At 42.4% G+C, this 16,018-nt stretch overlaps 1 protein-coding gene across 1 annotated transcript in view; it reads right to left on the bottom strand.

Annotated features, from left to right (window-relative positions):
• Window positions 1-3,118: 3,118 nt before the first annotated feature.
• The window catches only part of MEX3C (mex-3 RNA binding family member C), a 29,422-nt gene continuing 16,522 nt past the window's right edge, over window positions 3,119-16,018 (bottom strand). The window contains exon 2 of the mRNA XM_081881413.1: window positions 3,119-4,434. Within this exon, the coding sequence (XP_081737539.1) occupies window positions 3,206-4,434 (1,229 nt within the window). The 3' untranslated portion in view covers window positions 3,119-3,205. The remainder of the gene's footprint in view (window positions 4,435-16,018) is intronic.

Here is a 16,018-nt window from a genome sequence, read left to right as displayed (position 1 = left end):
CTTGTTTGTTTTGGCCCAGTTTTCCCCTTTCCCCTTCATTTTTGGAGGGGGAAAAGTGCATCCTATAGGGCGAAAAATACGGTACTTCCTACTGCCGCTGCTGCCATGGTGGCAGCAATGGCTGCAGCAGGCACCTTGAAGACCTCTTGGTGAATAGGCACTACAGTGGTACCTCGGGTTACATACACTTCAGGTTACATAGGCTTCAGGTTACAGACTTCGCTAACCCAGAAATAGTACCTTGGGTTAAGAACTTTGCTTCAGGATGAGAACAGAAATCGTGCTGCAGTGGCAGCAGGAGGCCCCATGAGCTAAAGTGGTGCTTCAGGTTAAGAACAGTTTCAGGTTAAGAACGGACCTCCGGAACAAATTAAGTACTGTATTTTTCGCTCTATAAGATGCACCAGACCACAAGACGCACCTAGTTTTTGGAGGAGGAAAAACAAGGAAAAAATATTCTGTTCCGGCTTCTGGGATAGCTGCGCAGCCTTCATTTGCTCCATAAGACGCACACACATTTCCCCTTACTTTTTAGGAGGGAAAAAGAGAGTCTTATAGAGCAAAAAATATGGTACTTAACCCAAGGTACCACTGTACTGGTCTCCTCCCACTGTGTTCCCAATGCAGATCTGTATTTCCCTCTTGTTTCTGATGTAGATCTTCACTCAGCCCTTCTTCCCTGGCGGGAGGCACCATTTTGTGGTTCACCTGAGTGCCAGTATGTCTTGGGCTGACCCTGGCATTGGGAGGTAAATGGCCCTGAATTGGGGTGTGTGCGCGCAAGGTAATAGTGTAGATAGAGACGTTTTCTTTGCTTCCCTCCCTTGTTTTCTTCTCAGTGCACTAGTTACCCTCCATGAATTCTTTAGTTACGGGTTACTAATATGTCCTTTAACATGAGGCGACATGCAAACCATGAAAAGAGTGAAGTCAAGAAAACATTCAAGTTAATGGAAACAAGTCTTTATTAAGTAACTTTTAATATCAGAAAAATAAAACTCTTATAATTCTCTTTACAGCAAATATATAATATCAGTGCTTTGGCCACCATAAGTTAAAGGCCCTTTATCATAAAATATATGGTTTGTTTTTTTTAAATTTACTCAAATTGAATTTATAATCCCTATGACCTCCCTACATATACATAACAAAAAGAGTGTAGTAAAATTAGCAAATACTAAACTATATTGAGAGCTTTGTCATTCTTGAGTCTGTGGTTTATAGAAACGGTACACGCACCTAATGTCTGTCGACTCCTTGGCTTATTAGTTTCAGTGTACAATCCAAGAGTACAAAATACATGCTCGGTGAACGAGATTGTTCATATCTACAAGACTGCAGCTAAAGATTAAGGTTTCAATACTGACATTTAAACTATCCTACAAGCTGTTAGCGTTAAAGTTATGCATTTCATAATATAATAATATTATAATAATAATATGCCATCAAGGCAACTTTTATACTGAAAAAAAATCATAAAATAAAAACCGTTATCTGTAAACTTTTTTTTTAATACGAAATGTAACCCTTTCAAGTGGAAATAAAAAATAAAGATTTCTGTATATTTACTAGTTCAATACACATAGAATTTGCTATACTGAGGGGAGCGGGGAATCTGTTTGTTTCAACTCGGGAAGGTATTGCTCCAAAAGGAAAAGAAAAGATAGAAATAAAAAAATAAAGAAATCCACCAGAACTTCTGAGTGTTCTTTTTTTCAAATGCCAGCACAGATTTGGGAACATTCTGAGTATGAAGAAGCAAGAAAACATCCACAGGTTGAAATGTAAAGAAAACACAAAGGAAAGGAACAGGGAGAAGCTCATATTGACTTGCAAAGGGGAAGATGGGTAGCTTTGAAATGAGATAAACCCCTCGCTGGGCCACAGTCGCAGCTGCTCTCATGAATGATACAAGAGCATGAATGTGACTGCTTCTCTGTCGTCGTCCCCCCACCCTTTTACATTACTAAAAATAAAATACATGCTTCACATAATGTGCAAGTTATGGTTGAAACATAAAAATGATTCACATTTTTTGAACTCTGATATTCTCTAAAATAGTTAATTTAAGAACAGCTTGATCAAACTAGCCAATGGAATGTTAGCATCCTCGCTATCAGATACAAAGGGTGCAATGACCCGACAGCTGTCCTTCCACCAGACGCCCCCTCCTCTGAAGCAGATGGGGGGGGGAGAAGGTGGGAGGGGGAAAGGAAGGGACATTTGGTGGGCTGCTCGGAACACCACAGCTCTTCACATGGATTCCATGTGTGGTGTGGGTCAAACACAGAGAGCTCCAGTGCAAGCAGAGGGGTCCCCCTACTCTCAACGGGGTGAGCCAATCTATGGATACAAAACGATAGACCGACTCCCTCCCTTGAAATGAATGGGGAGGCCAGCCACTTGTGGAAGGGGGGGGGGACTCTCTGCTTGCGTTGGGAGCCTCCCCTGCGTCCCTTAGCACTGATCAAGGCAAGGCAGACTTTCCCACGCTTCAGCAATGGAAGACCCGCACATTCCTGATTCTCTTAAGATGCCCCATTTGCATATTGGAGGAGGTGGTGGTCAATTCATACCATTTTGCCCTGTCCTCTGTCCCCTTATGAACAATGATCACATTAATAAAAGTTACCGCTACGCTACTTGCTGAATGCCAGGAAATCAAATTGTGCATCATAAAATTATTTGCAACATTAGGTAAGTTAAGCCTATGTTGTAAAGTGGGGGGGGGGGAAGCGCCCCCAAACCTGTTTTGAAAAACTGGCAGTGTAAAGAAGGCAGCATTGGAAGTGTGTTTGATACATTGATAATCCTTTGTACCCTTCCCTCTTATAAACCGACAGTTTCTACATTCAGGGCTGTGTCAGGCTTTTGCTGTCATGACCTGCGAAGCCTCACGCTCCATTCTGTCCTGTTCCAAGTTCCTGACCCTCCTATCGCCTCACAACTTCATTCCAGAACTTTGCTACAGGTGCCACAGCTGCAACCAAAATGGACAAAGACTGGCTAGGCTTAGTGTTAAACTGTACAGACCTTTTCCAAAAAAGAAAAAGAAAACAAGAGAGTACATGCCTTTCAAACAACATTAGCCTAATCTCAAGAAAGCCCAATAACAGTCTGAGTTCATTATAAGTTTACTTAGGGGGTACCATTACATCCAAGCCATTAAGAGTTTAAAAAGTCCATATATAATATCTCTATATATTTAAGAGTGAATTTGAATCGCCTGAGTAACAGCTGTCTGGCAAACTGGACACGTGGGTATGTCTTTTTCACAGATCTTGTTGGCACATTCCATGCAGAATAGGTTGTGGCCACACGGAACCAGGGCAGCGATTACTTCGTTCTCAAAGCATATCACGCAGTCATGCTTCCTTCTCAACTCTGGAGGGGAACTAGATGTGGAGCCACCATTGGAAGAAGAGTAGCTGTTGGTACCATTGGAAAAAGCAGGGATGTAGATTGGAAGGCCAACTTGGCTGACTGTACTGGGTGGGTCGCTTCGGACTCTCCTTGCCAGCGGATGTTCCAAGGTTTCGGGAAATGTAGGCGACAGGCGAGGAGTGGATGGCTGACTCCCTCTCCGTGGAGCCTTCACGTTACTAGCAGGTTCGTTACCAAAACTGGAGAGAGGGTTAACGGGTTCAAAGGGTGTCCAGATGGTTTGAGAAGGCGTCGGCAAGGAGTCGTACGCAGGAGAGTCAACTGCAATGTCCTCCGCACCTACAGAAGGCAACGTTTCTCCAAACCAAAAGTTGCCTGTGCTGAATGGACTTGTGGGGCTGAAGTCAGCCAGCCTATTGCTTCCAAAGTAGGAATCAGTGGAGCCGCTTCCTAAAGAACTGGAGCTGTCGTTTCTGTAATTGGAAATCATCCTAGTGCGGCTTGGAGGAGGTACTGGGTTGGAAGTAAGCCAGGCAGATCCCAGGTTCCCTCCTTCAAAGCTCACGTCCGTACCGTTATAATGGAAATCGTTTTCTTCGTTCAGTTCAATGTAGTTTCCAGTGCGCATGGCGATGTGCATTTCTATCTCTTCGCGAGCACGATCTACGTTTTCAGGCATACCGGTAACCTCAAAGACTGGCTCCTTGTCTCTACTGGGAGTAACTATGTAGGTGTGGGTCTGCTGCTGGATCCGCTTGATTGTAGCGCCTTTGGGGCCCACCACCAGCCCCACAACACGGTAAGGCACCCTGACCTGGACTGTAGTTTGGCCTGGTAGGTTGGGGTTACAAGACAGCCCTCCCAGTGCTGGGCCATTTTTGTTGCGCGAAGCTCTAATCATGGAGAAGTGTTCAGCAGCAGAAAGAATTTCCCTTTTGGCCATGGCTACATCTTCTTTGCGCCCAGTGACAACAAAAACGGGTTCTTCTCCACGGACAGGGGTCTTGATGTAGGTATTTGTCTTGGCTCTCAATGCCTTTATTTTGCAACCTGCGTGGAGAAAGCACAAATAACAGTGCTTTAGTGAAGAATCTTGAATGGAAAAAGATGCAAGAAGCAAAAATCGCTTTGTGCTGACACTCTGATCCTCAACATCTCCCTCTCCCCACCATTAGGTCAGTGCAAAATCACACCATTACAGTGAAGACAGCAATTACCCAATTAAAGAAGGTTGCTATTGAGAACAAGTGCTTAGGAAGCAAGGCAGTTAAGTCACAAAGTAACTAAACTCACAGAAACCTTTAGCAACCTACCCATCCATACCAAGCTGCAATTTGAAAAAGAGAGCTAACTTTTTGAAATGCCTCCTTGCCTGGCTAGTGACTATTTACAAGCCTCTTCCAAATCATTGTCTTAAGCTAACAAAAGTTGTTGACTTCTGTATTTGTTCTGTTCCTCTGCGGAGTGCAGAACAACCTCTAAAGCCAGCGCACTTAGGTTTTCAAAGAAATCTTTTCCAAGTAATTAGCTGAAGCCAAAAACACATTGATCAATGGTGTAGCAGACAGTTTCATTCCATTCCGTATATAGCAATTAAACAGAAGCTACATGAAGGTTATTTAACTGAACAAGAGATTTAATTTTCTTCAATATGCTGCTTTTCATCAAAGAATATCAAAGCTGTTTACAATAAAATGAGTAAAACCCATATAAGGTCAACAGAAGCAGAAAATGCAGCATAACGACATATGTGTGAGCAACAAAAAGCACACCCAAAGACGACTCACTGAAATAAATAAACAAACAAAGTTCGGTCCAATAATAGTATGGTGCTGCCTTCTCAAGAGTTACTATAGATAAAAGAATAAACATGGTCTGGAGATCTTATTAAAGGTGTTAATAAAGGTATAACTATACTAGATGGTCATCTGATATCTCTGTTAATTATATGATACAATCTTTTCTTATTAACTGGAAAACTGTTCAGTTCTAGTTGAGCGCAGATATTGCTTGGTGGCATATATATTTTAACTATATTCAACAATAACATTTACAATTTCATAGCCCAGGAAAATGTGGGTTTTTGTTAAATATCACCCCCCCCCCAAAAAAGATGGTAAGTCTTGCAGTATTTGATAATTTGCACAAGATGGAATAATAGAATTCAATGGTTTGAATGTTTTCAATTAATGCGCCTGCTAGAAGACCTTATAAGGCAAAATGAAATTAATAGACAACAGGGTTTGAAAAATTAACTTCATAATTACAGAACTCTAAAGAATAATTATCTAAAATATATTGGAGAATAATGGTTGAGGAAAGCAAAGCAAATATAGATAGGTTTAAAAGCTAGATGGAATAATTATTGTGGGGTGGTGAAGCTATTTTCATAAAAGACTCTTATATCTCAATTCCTACTGCTTTAAAGGAAAATCATTATAAAGTTCTATACAAAAAACATTTAAATCCTTTAAAATTAAGCAAAAATGAATAGGGTAATGACAGAGTGAGTGCATTTCCAGCACAGAGTATGTGGCTTTCATATGTGGTGGGGTTCTGAAGGGAACTGGATGGAAATTGTTGAGATTAGAATCACTGCGCACATTTCCATTATTGCCATCACCAGTAAGAATTATTCTATGATACACTGAGAATATAATACCATCTGAAGATTACAGAATTGGAGGGCAACTTAATATTTTACAACTCCAACTGAGGTGGCAAATAAATTTTAAAAAGTAAAAAATTCAAAGTGTGCAGGAATATAATAGGGTGAATAGTGTGGGATACACTATATTTGACAAAGTTTACCCACTTAGCTTGGTTTAGAAAAGTTAGGCAAAGGGTTTACTTGAAATTGGAATTTGTGAATTTTCGGAACAGAGATTGCCAAAAATAAGATATTTCTGTTGAACTCAATGGGACTTACTTCTGAGTAGACACATTCAGGGTCATACCATTAAAACATCGCATATACAGTACAGTACAGAATTAAGCCTCCCAAGCTGAAGACACCCTATTTAGTGGCTTTAGGTTTCTCATCAGGAGAAATGCATGCGGTTTGGAACGTCACTGAAAAATGCCAAGTCCCGATCTATTATGTGAAAAGCCAACACAACAAGACCATTAAAAAGTTTTTCTTAAAGTGACTTTTACAGGAAAGCTGACTCTACAGACTCCAAGGTCAATCTCTCCTTTGTTATTTGGAGAGAAGAAACAGCAGTCGAGAGAAAGCCGCAGCCTCCGACACCTGAAACTTCTGAATGCGTCATCAATCAATGCTAAATGAGTTTAGTTTGTAAGGAACTGGTAGCAAGATACAGATGCAATAGACTACTGTAAAGGCAGCCAGGCCAGAACACAGGCCATTAACCTTCTTCTGTAGTTCCACTGGCTGACCTTCGTGTCTGCTGCCTTCCTTGTCTTCTCCATTAAATCACGTCTTCAACATGCCATCTAATAGCCTGGTAAAGTATTAAGCTAGGGTGAGTTACTGGTACATTTTATGCTTCTAACAGACTGTCCTGGATGCTGAGGCCCAAAGCTATAAAGGAGGGAAGCTTACAATCTCCCACACCTTGTTTCCAAATCCCTGGACATGTGAGAGATTGCCACATGCATTTTCTGCTGTGATGACAGAACAGACCTGATGCTTGGAAAAACTGAGTTAAACTGTGCAGTGCTGATTTGTTAGCAAGATATTGTCTCCAGACACGCTCAAAGAGATGTTAAAGGATACACACAGTTCATGAATAAACCTAGGGCTACTGATCTAGAACTATGAGAACAAGCTACCACACTACACAGGTGATTCCCTATTTACTGGTACAAGGTGGTGTAACTGTATGTACAAACAGACATCCACCTATGGGAAGTTGTTTTTTCTTATCTGAGGCCTTGAACTACATGCTCAATTCTAGATGCGGAACACCGAAAGACTACAGTGTGTTCCAATGTAGTCACCAAGATTTATGTACAGATATGCCTGCCTGCGAGTTGAATATTTCCATCGTTGTAAACAAAAATGAACAATTTTAGTAAAAGCAAAAGCTTGGCAGGCAAACACAGTCCTTCTCTCAAGTGGTTTTTTTTTTTTTTAATTGATACTTTACCAGCCCTTTCATTTCATTATTCCTCTTATTTCTATAGGTGAAAGATCACATTGAGGGTGCCCAAGTCAAGTCAGCCAGGTATGTGCAGAAGGATGGAGGGAATAAGCAAAGATAGTTTTCAGGACTGGAGGGCAGCGCTGCTGTAATTTTCTTCAGTATGTACATGCAAAATATATACCACTAGGCCTAAATGCGAAGACAGAAGTGCCTGGCATGCTTTGGTCCATGGGGTCACGAAGAGTCGGACACGACTAAACGACTAAACAACAACGCCTAAATGCACCACAAACTGGGATATGTGGACATTTGATGGGTGGAAAAGGAGAGGGAAGTATTGGGAAGTGCATTCCCAAGGCAAAGCCTCTGCTCCTCTTGCAACTTGTTAATGGGCCATTCCCCTTGTAGCTAAAACAATGCTTCAGGAAGGAGGGAATTGGGCCACTGGGTGTTGGACCAGAGGGTGCATGTCCCCCAAGGTCAATCTCTCACTGCATCTTTGAAGGGGGGAAAAGAGCTTGGAGCTTGCATACTGCAAGGTGCACTTTGGGCAAGGCCTATGGTCCTTTCCCTTTTATCACTGAACCTGTGTGATGTGTTTATGACATAGTTAAAGGGGGAGGACACTAACAGTTATAACCTCTCGACCTGCTTAAGACAGAAGCTGTGCCCATTACCTACTGCGGCAGGAGGGGGAGAGAGACTAGAGAATTCAAGATGTGTGCCTATTGCACCCATCTTGGATGTTCTCAATGTAGATTTTATAATCTAAGGGTGAGTGGTTCAGAGCCTTTGTTGCTTCTTTTGAGATTTCTGCAGCCTGGAATATGATGGAACACATTATTCACTAAGTTTCCAGGTGAAAGAGATATATATGTTTGTTTGTTAACATTTTGCTGATTTTTACATTACAAGTCTTGTACCCTGCTCTCCCTGAATCACAGCCCTGGAATTTGTTTCTCAAGTAATAAGATAACAATGCCTTTAGCCATGTGCAGTTAAGAGATATCAGGGTTCTGGTTCAATCAGCCTCTATTTGTAAGACCTTTTGTCTACTCTCCGGTGTGCATGTGTATGTGAAACTCTCTTTAGTTACTCAGTGCCAAATCCCTCATACAACCAGGAGAACTAATCATTGCCTTTTCCCAGAAAGACAATGATACTCATTACGCACCATTGCTGCCCTTTCTGACCGTAGAATTTGTTGGAGAACCCCCTTCCACAAATGCAGCTGACTAGTTATTTGCTAGGTGAAATATTCCATCACCCTACTTGTGAATAAAAATAAACATAGTCCCATGTTCAGCAGCTTGCAAACTATATTGCAGTCTGCCTTCCAATGCAACTGCTCAGGAATTTCCATAGCATAGGCTCATTTTTCACCACTGACCACTAATTAGAATTGGACAAGAATTTCTCTACTCAGGTTGACTGTTGATCCAGACTACTTTTGTTAGCTTTTCTGCTTCACGTGGCTTGACTACGTGATTGGGCCAGCTTGAAGCTGTTTGCTTTAAGTAGCTTTCTGGGAACCTTGTAAGAGTCCCTTGGATAGGACCCACAGACAAATCAAGTCCTTCATTTTGTTTCCAACTGTGGCTGGCATTATAGGTACGATGCTCTGTGGCGCATAAGTTTTGGTCTGATTTGCTTGGGTGGATCTGTGGTGAACTGGCTGAAATGCTCCTGCATCAGTGTGTGAGATAAGGAGGTTGTGTATGGAAATATGTGTCCACGCCCTGAATGCTTGGCAAATCCCTCTTTCCAGATCACCATGAGCAGCTTCCCCTTTTTCCAGAGTCTCCAGAAGTTTGGAGAAGAAGCAAGGCAGACTCTTATTTACTTTTTAGCCTTCTCAGGTGGTAAAACAGACCTGGGTTTCCTTCCAAGACCAGTGCTGCTTCTCCTTACTGCAGCAGTCCACTATGACATGCAGCAAGATCCAGGACCTCAGATTTCTCTGGAAGATGGCTCAGTGAATGGTGTCTAGGCTGCTGATGAGGGCAAAAAGCAGACCCCTCAGTATTATTAATTTTAATTACATCCTACCTTTCTGTAGAATACAATTACAGCTGATAAAGTACTAAAAATAGCAGCACTATTAAAAAAATCACGTTAGAAGCGGCAGTCCATAAAGATCCCTAAAAGCAGCAAATTGTTAAGCATTAAAAGCTTGTGATGAAAAGTTTATGAGTAGATGAATCTCCACAAGAAGGGCATCTCATAGTTTTGGTGCTTTCAGAGGATGCTGTGTCTTGTACCTGCCTGACTAATCTCACATTGTAATAGAAAGGGAGATGTCCTCTGACATTTATTTTTTAAAAACCAGGCACCTTTACACATAAATAGATAGTCCTTGAGGTCACCTAGGTTGGTAGGGGCTTTAAAGGTTAACACCGGCATTAAAGTGATCAGAAGCGAATAAGCAACCGTTGTAGGTGGAATAAGATCTAAAATGTGATCTGATTGTCCAGCTGTAGCTACCACGGTGCTAGCTGGTACAGTGGTACCTCAGGTTAAGAACTTTACTTCAGGATGAGAACAGAAATCACACGGTGGCGTCGTGGCGGCGGCAGGAGGCCCCATTAGCTAAAGTGGTACCTCGAGTTAAGAACAGTTTCAGGTTAAGAACAGACCTCCGGAACGAATCAAGTTCTTAACCCAAGGTACCACTGTACTACCTTGCTGTTTCCTCCACCTTCTCTTTGAGCCAAGGTTTCCCCAGAGCACAGTTCCAGAATTCATTTCAGTGGTGGGAACTCTGGAAGCCAAACAGAAGTACCAGTTGATGGAAACCACAGGCAAGAATACTCTTGTGCTAAGATCCTGCTTGAAGGCTTCACAAAGGCACCAGTTCGGCCACTGTGAGAACAGGGTGCTGGATTAGATGGGCCACTGGCCTGGTCCAGTAGGCTTTTCTTATTATTTTCCTTCACTGCTAAGTAGTCCTAGCCAGCAGACACCTGGAGATAATAATTTCCAAGAGCAATACAATGGCGCTTCGCAAGACGAATTTCCCTATGGGCTTGCTTTGCAAGACGAAAACGTCTTGCGAGTTTTTTCGCTTTCCCCCCTTTTTCTAAGCCGCTAAGCCTTTAATAGCTGCTAAGCCGCTAATAGCGCTAATCCGCTAAACCGCTAATAGGGGTGCTTCGCAAGACGAAAAAACCGCAAGACAAAGAGATTCGCGGAACGAATTAATTTCGTCATGCGAAGCACCACTGTACTTGAAGGGAAATTGGGATTTTGGGGGGCGGGGAGAATAAGAGAGAGCAGGCTCCTATTCCCTAAATCAGTTCTCTTTCTGCCTAAATCTCTTCCTCCAATCCATCTCCTAAATTTTGTAAGACTGTTTGCACCCCTTAATATGACTTAAAATAGTTGTGAGCCTTCTGTTTCCAGCTGTCTTCTATCACCACTGGTACAAACAGGTAAAAGCTTGGCCAAATTACATACTAGGGCGGTCCTTATTGTTTGCCAGCTTCATGCTCAGGGAGAAAATGTTGCTTTGGGAACAGAGCTAAATAGCACCTCCCCCACAGTGCTGTGAACATGCTTTATAAAAAATCCCCTGCTTATTGCCATTCAGTCTGCTGCTTTTTACTAGTCTCCTTCAATGCCATCAAAAAAGAAAACATTTAATTTAATCCACTCAATTAAAAGTTGGGCTATAAATCCTCAAAATGAGTAAGTAAACAGAGTCTTCTTCCTGGCAATAATCTCATTGATGATCCTTGCTTAGTGGGTATCGTATAGTGAGGAAGATGGTGCCAAAGTTGACAACATGCTGGTGTGGCTGAGATGGAACATAGCAGGACTGCCCTCACTCTCAATGGATTTATCTTTTTGCCCTCTCTCAAAGCCATGTCCAAAAGGTTACTGTGCCAAGCGAGGTGCTTTTTGCTTCTGCTAATATTAATGGGATGTGTGGCCAAGTTTCTTTTATACATTCCTTAGGGCTGGAGCAGTATTTCCTCTTCACCTCACTAGGAAAATTTAATGCTGGAAGCTGCTTGCAATAATTGAGGGTTGTTCCTATCATGATTTTGAGTAGGTTCACCACTCCTCTCCCCTCACTGCCCCCACATCTGTGCAGTATTTGTAGTTTTAAACTTTTCTACATGTATCCTGGGTTATATTTCCATAATAATAGATTTATCCTTCAAGTCAGCTAGTTGATACTTTCTGCATCTGTTGGGCTGATCCTGTGCACGCTCTCTCTCTCTCTCTCTCTGGTATTGTGGGTAGGATGCATGCAGCGCACAAATGTTATTTTATTTGCCAGGAAAGTGCAAACTCTGTGTTAGAATACATTATTTTAGCTAAGCAGATTTGCATGCATTTGTTTTACATCAACTCAGCTTTCAACATAGATGCTTTCAAAAGATTTTGAAATTTAATGGGGCTGTCAATGGAAGCAGAGGATGCTCGAAAGAGAAAATACAAGATGGGGCATAGTAGATGATGAAGATGATGATAAATCTTTTTATACTCTGCTTTTCCCCCTGATGGGACTCAAGTCAGCTTGGATAACTGGCAATAGTAATCTATCGCGGAGTGGGGTGCTGAAATTCCCTACTCTAAGCTTGACCGCCATGTTATCTAAAACCTATTCTTGTTATCATTCCATATTATTTGCATGTTTGGGTGCAAGGAATCCCTCTCTCTGGAGAGGAGGGATAGCGCAACGGCAGGAAGACATTTTGGCTGGGTACCAAGGCATGCCAATATCTCTGACCCCTGTATCAAGCATAGAAAGAATTATTCCTGGAAATGTAGAAAGCAAATAACTGGCTGCTATGCAACTAGAGGAACTCTAGAAATGACACCTTCTATTTAGACATCACATCATAGAAACAAATTATAATACACCAAAAATAAATATTTTTGAATACTATGTAGCCAAGAAAAGATCTACTCAAAATCAAACATGGCAGGTTTGGGGTCAGACGAGAACAAAGTTGATGTTTCTTCCACCTGTTTGTCTCTCCTCCACCACAGAATCAAATGTTACTGAATCTTCACTGATTTTCAGAAATGTTTCTCTATGGACTCGTTGCCTGTGCCTAAGTTATTACACTCCTTCCATTATAGCTTACTTATTTCCCTTAAAAATGACCACATCTTTAAAGTGGCTGAGAACACAAAAGCGCATTTCGCAATATCTAACTCAGTGTGGTCCAACATGTGGCCCTTGTGCTACCTTCCCACTGCTGGGTAAGGCGCTAAAGGAGGTGGGAAGGCTTCAGAACCCTGCCAGAGCCTTGTGCCTCCTTCCTAAAGCCTGACACCTCGCTTAGCTGGCCTTTTGGCCTGGCTCCCCACTTTGTGCAACAAGGTAGTGTGTGGGCCTGCAGGTATGAAAAGTGAACCGCCCTGATTTAACTCACTGCTTCCTTCTGAAGAGTACAGTGGTACCTCGGGTTACACACGATTCAGGTTACAGACTCCGCTAACCCAGAAATAGTACCTTGGGTTAAGAACTTTGCTTCAGGATGAGAACAGAAATCGTGCTCCAGGGGTGCAGTGGCAGCGGGAGGCCCCATTAGCTAAAGTGGTGCTTCAGGTTAAGAACAGTTTCAGGTTAAGAACGACCTCAGGAACGAATTAAGTACGTAACCAGAGGTACCACTGTATATCCCAAGATCTTTTGAATACAACCTTTCAAACCCAAAAGCTAAGCAACAATTAAACAACCAAAATCTTTCTAAACCAGAATTTACTTTTTTTAAAAAAATTGCACAAAAATGAGCAATTTTGGAGCAACGCTTACCAAAAGTATAATGGATTACCGTATTTTTCGCTCCATAAGACGCACCAGACCACAAGACGCACCTAGTTTTTGGAGGAGGAAAACAAGAAAATATTCTGAATCTCAGAAGCCAGGACAGCAAGAGGGATCGCTGTGCAGTGAAAGCAGCAATCCCTCTTGCTGTTCTGGCTTCTGTGATAGCTGCGCAGACTGCATTCGCTCCATAAGACGCACACAACATTTTCCCTTACTTTTTAAGAGGGAAAAAGTGAGTCTTATAGAGCAAAAAATACGGTAATTAACTACCAGTCAGGATATTTGCAAGGCAGCTGAGTGTGGAAATAAGCTTGCTGCTAAACAACCAAGAAATTATTTCCTATTCAAAGAAAGGGAATCTTAGTGTCAACAGGTGATGTCCTCAGGCACAGCAAGGACATGGCAGACACTCTCCAAACAGCCCAGCTGAGCATATCTCAGTCATTGCTTTAATCTCCAGGAGTCTATGCCTGCTTGCACATGTGTAGCAACGTCACACTGCCTGCTGAAATGTACAGCTCTTCTTAGCAGTCAAGCCCACCTGTTTCCTTCTACTTGGTTATTCCTCTTTACATGGAAGAGAGGCACCAAATTAAGGAAGTGCTGCCTACGTCACTGCAAGTGCTGTTCTTTGAAGAATAAGGAACTGAAACAAGAAAACTCGTGCTTACCCATCAGCCTCTGGTCTGGAACAGTGGCAGTTCAGAAGTCGGCTGTTCCACTTGCCCTCTCACCTCTCTTGTTGACATCTGTTTAGACTTGGCACACCTTAAAATCTGCTAGCTTCCCTTGAGATATGCAAGCCAAACGCATGACTTCTGTATATAGCCTTCACCAATCTAGTGTCCTCCCTATCTTTTTGGTGGCAATTTCCATCAGCATCAGCATCAATATGGCAGTGATGGCTGGGGGTTGGTGTGGTTTTAGTTCAAAACATCTGAAGGCCACAAGATTGGCAAAAGCTGGCTTAATATATACGGTAACTTGTATAGAGGTTAAGAAGTGCCTGAATTCACTGGGCCTCTAAGCTACAGTCAAGGCAACCACTAAAGTCTCTGGACATCTTTTAACTCTAATTAGGGCAGGCATTTTTCTAGTTGCACAAAAAAAGTGTGAATGATAGGAAGCTCCCACATTTTGGAATACAGATCCCAAAAACCTGTCTCCTTGCATTTCTGCACTTCAGCAAAATTTGATGTGCCACCAGGCTTATTGTATGCCAATAAACTGACAGACAACAGTCTCAAAGAGGAAAAGAAGGGCCCCCCCCTCTCTCTCTGTGTATATATACATACACCCCCCACCCACCAGTCTGTTGTATCATTGCAGCCTTCTCTCCTTTGCCTGTTTTACATGTGTTTTTACCATTCTCTCTTTCCAACAGCAAAGGGTGAACCAAAGTGACAATACAAAATAAAAAAATTCCTTCCAGTAGCACCTTAAAGACCAACTGAGTTAGTTCTAGGTATGAGCTTTCGTGTGCATGCACACTTCTTCAGATACACTGAAACAGAAGTCACCGGACCTTTCTATATAGTGAGAAGGTGGGGAGGGGTATTACTCAGAAGGGTGGTGGGAATGGGTGATTGGCAGATAGCTGCGATGAGCCTGTTGACGACTCTTAACGACTGCAATAGGTCTAACCTGTTAGACCTATTGCAGTCGTTAAGAGTCGTCAACAGGCTCATCGCAGCTATCTGCCAATCACCCATTCCCACCACCCTTCTGAGTAATACCCCTCCCCACCTTCTCACTATATAGAAAGGTCCGGTGACTTCTGTTTCAGTGTATCTGAAGAAGTGTGCATGCACACGAAAGCTCATACCTAGAACTAACTCAGTTGGTCTTTAAGGTGCTACTGGAAGGAATTTTTTTATTTTGTTTTGACCATGGCAGACCAACACGGCTACCTATCTGTAACTGGAACTATCAAAGTGACAATTATTTGATTGCAAGATGCACACAACCACATGGGGAGCCGGTTGTCTGCACCGCATAGCCACATGCAAAGGCACCCCATATTCCTCCACATTTATGATTGGAAACAAGTATCAGGGTGCAAAAGTCTCCCCACAAAATTAAACTTTGCAAGTAGTCAGCACACGGCAAATGCTACAGATATTCCACCAATCCTGCTCTGAGAGTGGAGTCTGGACCCTTTCCTGTGATGAGAAAAGCAACACCAACCAAACAAAGTTAGTTGCTTGGCTCTGCTAGTTTTACAGTGCAAGTTATGTTATATGACGACAAAACTGTCTGTTCACTGGCAACTTTGAGTAGCCTAAGGAGAGAGAAAAACAATACCCAAGGGAACTCTGGCAGTTACCCCCAAATACTGATGCACATAACAAGCCTGTGCTAGTCTCTGCAAGGCATGTCTGTTAAGTAATTACTATTAGCGTTTCCATGTTGAAATGCATAACTTTATAGAGGGAAACAGCACATATGGAAATACTGCCGAGGTAAACTAGAAAAATATATGCACATTTCTTAAGTAACTAACAATCCCTGATAGCTCCCTCTCACTCTCACTCAAGGTAGGCTGCTGAAGACAAAGTACTTGGCTCCAAATCAGGTCAGTTTGGAAGAAACACTACAATAAAGCACACCGAAAGAGACATCTTTGTGGTGGAAACGCATAGCAATTAAAACATCGGATCTTGAGATATATTAGCAGAATTCCACTCATGTGGCAGGGCTTTCCAGGCATCTGCACTGCAATCCCAAGGATCCCTGG

The sequence above is a fragment of the Podarcis erhardii genome (genome assembly GCF_964252035.2).
Source record: "Podarcis erhardii genome assembly, chromosome: 11".
Taxonomy (NCBI): domain Eukaryota; kingdom Metazoa; phylum Chordata; class Lepidosauria; order Squamata; family Lacertidae; genus Podarcis; species Podarcis erhardii.
Note: the sequence above shows the minus strand (reverse complement) of the source record. Positions and strands in the feature narration are given on the sequence as shown.